The sequence below is a fragment of the Cariama cristata genome, unplaced genomic scaffold, assembly GCF_000690535.1.
Source record: "Cariama cristata isolate BGI_N322 unplaced genomic scaffold, ASM69053v1 scaffold1653, whole genome shotgun sequence".
Taxonomy (NCBI): Eukaryota; Metazoa; Chordata; class Aves; order Cariamiformes; family Cariamidae; genus Cariama; species Cariama cristata.
The window spans coordinates 31,285-37,402 of NW_009607594.1; the positions used below are offsets into that span (position 1 = coordinate 31,285).

At 39.9% G+C, this 6,118-nt stretch overlaps 1 protein-coding gene across 1 annotated transcript in view; it reads left to right on the forward strand.

Annotated features, from left to right (window-relative positions):
- TNIP3 (TNFAIP3 interacting protein 3) overlaps positions 1 to 6,118 on the forward strand; it is a gene marked incomplete at its 5' end in the record, with an annotated part of 39,612 nt that overhangs the window by 2,705 nt on the left and 30,789 nt on the right. Inside the window, 1 exon segment of the mRNA XM_009696767.1 lies at positions 5,778 to 5,864. Coding sequence (XP_009695069.1) covers positions 5,778 to 5,864 — 87 coding nt within the window.

The window sequence follows — 6,118 nt, forward strand, 5'->3', positions numbered from 1 at the left end:
TATGTGGACGAGAAGTATTGCAAGGTCTAGTCCTGCAGAGGCCATAGTCTGTGAAAATGCCTGTCCTCAAAATGTGCCTCAGGAATTCCTTGCTCTGTCTTCTACAGAGGGGGAAACCAGAGGCCAAAAGGATCAAGAAATTTGCTATTTTATTATACGAAATCAAAGAAACATCTCTCTTACCATAAAAAAGCAGCTTCCTTTTTAAAATTTAAGTATATAACCGATTACATTCAACTGGAATAAGCTAGACTAAATATTATACATTAAAATACAAATATTACTGAAAAGCACTTCTGCAGAGTGTTTTCAGTATGTTTACGGCTTCATCAAGAGTTACACACAAGAAGGATGTTTTCTGGGGGAGGTGAGGGCGGATAAAAATATCAAATAGGAAGGGAAGTACAGCAGCTAAAATTCTTAGCAGTGTGTCCACATAAAGTAAAGTTGACAGAGATCATATATTCCATGGGATCAATTGGTAAAGAAAAAAACCCAAACCAATAAACTTTCAAGCACCTAAACTGTTCTGGGTGTGAAGTGAGAAAGAAAACAAACAAAAAAAAGGTTCATTTAAGGGTTATCTGTACTTATAACAACTATGTTGTAAAACTCAAAATAGCCTGTTTGCTACAGTTACAAATTATCATCCAATTATTGTTCCATGAAACTGGGATTTTTGTCATCAGGCCTGAGTTTGCAAATGCTTAGGTACTTGAGTAACCATGCCCTTATGGTTAGCCTTGTTGGTGATGATGGAAAACAGTGGATAAAGGAAGTCCTGAAACGGAAGCCTGTGCTGCGTTTTACTTACTCTGAAACCACATCTTGCTCTAATTTTGTCTGGTTCCCACATATTAAGGCATACATTTGCATCTGCACATGTTTTTCTGTCAGACTGAGTACCTAACCAAACAGCACAAAACGTTAGGGCTGACATACTTAAGGGAAAATCCCTTTCTAGCACGCTTCTCTGGGCGAAGCACGTGGACCAGGTTTAGACAGGAAGACGTAGATTCTTCTTGTGGTTTAAGGGCTGATTTTATTCTTCAACTAAAATACCTCATTTTTTACCATTTCACCATGTGCACCAGAATGGGAAAAGAGGTTGCAATGAATATTGTAGCAAGCACTGTTGCCGTAATAACAACTTCAGGATTAAAGCCAAAAGCAAAGCTCTCGACCAAAATGTAAGCAAGCAGAAGGCTCCTCAGAAGCCACCAAATTTTAACCCAAGTAATCTCAGAGTACATCTAGCTTCTACAATTCTGCAACTGAACAGTACAATAAATAAAACAAAGAAACAAACAAAAAAACCCCAACAAACCTCACAGCAGATACCTCATTGGCTAGGAAGTAAAAAAAACAAAATATGATTTTACCATTTTGTCATCATCAAGGAAAGATTCACTTTTACTTGAATCAATCGTTTTAAAGGTTCTTGATTTCACTGCACTGACTTGAAAGATGGAATTTTCAGAAATGATGAGTGGCTTTCATTATCTTAATTTGTGAATGCTTATTTTGTAATACTGTAACAGAAGCCTCTCCCAGAATAAAGATCCGGCACTCTGAAAATGAGCACTCTTATCTTCTTGTGGTGCTGATGCTTGTGAGAGGATTCAGTGTTGGCCACAGCTCCAAGGCTTTGATTTTTCTCCCATTGCAAGCTTCTAAAAGATAACTAAAAGGCTTTTATACTCAGAAAGGTCAGGTCTTCCTAGAATACAGACTACAATAATTCTCATTTTTAAACAGAGGGGGGGAAAAAAACCCAACCTCAAAGCTGTTACTAATAGAAATTACAGAATATCGTAGAATAGAAATTGACAAGTCCATAAATGGAGAAGAGGCAGTTACACTGTAAGAGGTTGCCAAGTTTGTATTTCTCCTCTCAGACTATTCCCTGCAGTTTCTTCTCTTGTGAATTTTTTTTTGTGTAACCAGTAAATGCCATGACACAGACTGACTTCTTCATTTAAAGAGGAAGAGATGAAATAATCAGGGAAATTAAGATTTGTGCAAGCATTAGATTGGGATTTATAAAACTTGCTGACCAGTTTGTCACTGCTGTTACATCACATTTAGCAAGTCTTGATTTTGCATGTTAGCAGCTAAAGTAGGTACAATTTCACCACAGTAAAATCTGATTTTTAGCTGTCTGTGCCAAGAGAGTGACTAGATTTTCCCCACAAGCCCTTTAGTGCAGTGTTAGAGATGGTGCTAATTTGCACGGCAGTGTCCAGCAGTATGTAGTCTGGGGTACTGCCCGCATTGTTCTTGAACAGCACGTTGTTGCCCTTGAGAGGTATTTCCTGACAAGTCTCTTAAAAGGCATTTGACTTTAGGCACTGTGTGAAGGGGCATCAGCGTTATCTGTATGAATGCTAAGCTTGCCTAGCTAGGCACTGAAGAATACTTAATGTCATTTCTATTGTCGTATTTTGTATAAGACACTTGTGGTGAAGAGCAATAGCTAAAATGGTGCAAGAAAATTTGGCACTGTTTCTAACAAGTATACATAGAGTGGAAGGCCAGTAACAAAGCTAAGAGCTTCCACACAGGCATGCCTAGCTCAGAGCTTATTGATTGTTTGCAGGGAGCAATATGTCTTTCAAACAAGATGGTAACGTTAGGTGAAAGATTTGCCCAACAAATGAGGCCAGTATAATTTGCATTCACTGACAGTGCCAAACTGCATGCAAACAACAGCTATTTCGGCAAACAGCAAAACTTAACTCAAAACTCTTTTGCATAGCCCTAGTGTGGGAAAAGGACAATGGCTGTTGCTGCTCCGTCACTACGGTAGGCTCACAGAGAGTGAGAATGGACAAATGTGCCAGACATTTTGGCATGGAAAGGGGGAGATGTGGAGATGCTGTTGCTGTTCTAGCCCCTGCTCTCCCAGGAGCTTCACCTTTTCCCCCAACTCTCCTCAGCTCTCTCATAGCACCGGAGGTTATGGGGAAGAGTGGAAAGGAACAGTGTTGCAACTAATTAAAATCCCTTTAAGTGGCACTTTCAAATCCTTCCAGTCCAAGAGGGAACCATTCACTTTTAGTAGCCATTAATATGGTCATTAACGTATCAACAACAAAGGACTTGTTGTCCTAATGTTTACCTAGCTTTCTAGGAAACTACTCAGCTTTCCAGCAAACTGTTTTAAACTAAGTAACGGTACCAACTGTGTGCGCTCCAGGGTCTTAACCTCATCCTCTCTTCAAAGTAATTTAAGCACCAGTATCTTTCAAGCAGGAGCTGTGATTCACGAGTAGGACTGTGCCTGAGGTTTGCTCTTCTGTCCCTGCTGCAGGGACCGCTCAGCACCTCATGTAGCACATGGCAGCGTGCTGGTGTGAGGAAATAGGAACCTGGGGCTGGTTTACCTTAGCAGACCAGACCATAAAATGCAGCTGTTCAACCTAAGCTTTCTCCCAATGCTTAGCTGCTGCTGGAACAGCAATGGGACTGCTGAGCATGGGAGCCAGGGTAAGGGAAGGTGCCTGTGCTTGAGAAGAATTGCACTTGGGAGCGTTCAACATGGAAGTTTTCTGATTGTATTTTTATGAATGAGATGCTCAGGGTTGGTGCTTTATAGACAGAGACAGGCTCTGTTTCCATGAGTTTATAATCTATAGGACTGTAGCGGGACATGGTAAGAAGACAATAGATAATTGCTGTTCATATAATTTTTGTATGATTACAGTACCCTCTCCTTCAGCAGCTGACTCTTGACTCTTCATGTGCCCTAACTTTAGTACAGTGGGAACAGAAAGTTACACGGTGCTAGCCTGCTAATGAATGCTGCAAACGTGGCTGTGACAGACAGACGGACAGACCGTGGGTGAAAGGAGACATCATCATTCTCTGATCTGATGCTAACGTCTGGATGACCTTTAGCATTCAGTTGGTCTCTTTCCTTATGTGTATAATAGGGTTATTGCCTACTTCTGCAAAGAGCTTTGAAGTCATTAGGTCTAAGCTTTGATTTGACATAAACTTTTAATAATATTGTAATAATGGTCTCATTTTTAAAATGCATGTGCTTCCTCTTCCTTCTCCACAGTGGGGATTTTACGATTTAACTATTACTACATTCTCTCAGGTAACACAGTTTGTTTATTCATTTTAGAAGCTGGCCTTCTCCTACACCTGTTTCCTGGAGGATGGCCTTCCTGTTTCACTCAGCTTTGCTTTGGTGGTACAGAGGCTTACCTTGTTTTATTGCCTGACAACTACCAGCTCATATTTCTTACGATATATTAAATCACTACAGAAATGTCAAGAAATGCAATTGTGGAAATTGCTGTTGTGTTATCAGCCAGTAGTTTTTCCTTCTTTAAACCAATGCTGCACCTGGGAGGGATATGCTCAAAGACTAGTTTTGGTATAGGTACAGATGAAATTCCTGTAATTTTTTTGATGGGTAGGATGAGTCCTATGTAGAATCTAAAATGCCTTTATTAAAATAACATTTGTTTTTAAATTTCTCTCTTTATACCCCATGAGTTTTCCAGGCGCTCCAAAAACCAGGAAAAAATAATAACAACATCAGGGTAGGGAGGATATATTTCATATGCAAATACTATAAAATAGCAGCTTTCTTTCAAATTGGGTTTTGTATTTTGCAATTGTGGAGTCCTTAGTCACAGATTATGAACCAGAAATCTGGAATGTGGCTGTTAAATTCCTGCGTTTCACATGATTACTTTGTCTAAATAATTTTTTGGAAATTGAAAGAACTCCCACAGATTTATATTATTTTATGTCAAATTTCACAGGCTAGCTTTCATTCTGTTCCTTGAAAAGGAAATAAGCAACCTCTGCCCCCACTGAAAAATCCTCAGATCCAGGAATCTTTCCACAATAAGGAAAATTATCTTTTCTTTCACGCTTCCTTCTCAAATCCATCATTATTCAGAATTCCAAGACTGAAGACAGCAATACTTTGCACTTTTCTATTTCATCCTGACTTTGTAGCTGAGGTCTCTGGAAGCCTTTTCTTTGTTAAACTTTCCTGTGAGTTTAACTTGGTAACTTTTTCCAAATGGGGAACTAAGACGTAAGTTTGAAGTGTTGGGTACCTTGAGTACTCAAGTGAAGACTTGAGTAGTTTGAATCTAGATCCATGCTTAGATAAGGTAAGGATGTCGTATTTGCAGTTCTAGTACGTAGGTGAAGAATAACAACACCTGTCATTCTTCATCTTTGTGCAGCTTTTCTTCACAGAAAGTAAATCAGTTCTCCAATCGCGGTTTTCCCCTAAACATCTTGGGGTTTGTATGGGTGTGCTCTTCCCCATAGTTGTTAACAGACTTTGCTATTACTCCTTTGTAAGCATGACTCACTAATTTTTCTATCATGATAGTTCACACTGTCCCAGTGTCACTTAATACTTATCATACTTATGTAAGTCCTTTTTTATAACTGGAAGCAGGGATAGAAAACGCTGTCCTCTTATTTACTGAAAAAACATACCCTTCCTTCCCTTATACATGCAACTTCCTCTCTCAGGGTGAACTGGCCAGTCGATTATGATTTACATGCACAGAGTACTGCCTTGCCCGGCGTATTAGTCATAGGCAGTGTGCTTCAACCCTTCTGGAAAGCCCCAGCCGGGAAGGAGGAAAAGGTTAAAATCAAAATTCCACCATTTATTTCTGAACCTCAGCTGCTTCCACAGGCAGCGCTCATAGATCTTCTGGGTCTTAATGCAATTCTCCTGCTCCTTTTATCCAACATAAAATCTCTTTTTCATTGCTCTTCTTCTTCCAAAGACCCATAGAGAAACAAATGCTGAAGGTCGTCTTGGATGCGTGTGGGCAGGTGTGAGTGACATGGAAGCCCCAGCAGACCCACTAGAAGTAAGTGACTGTTTTGGCTGTCCTCTGAAGTGCTGTCTGACTAACAGGAACGGTTTGAGCTGGTGCAGGTATCATGCATGTCACTTTGTAGATTGACAATTATGGGCTCATTTTTGTGTTCCAGTAGATTTGTCTGAATGATTTACGCTGTTTAAGAGTAGAAGGAAATGTTAGAAATTTTTTTGGATATGGCATGCTTAGAAAGAAAACATTCCCTAATGGTTTGGCTTTTTGTTTTTTGTTCCCGCCCCCCC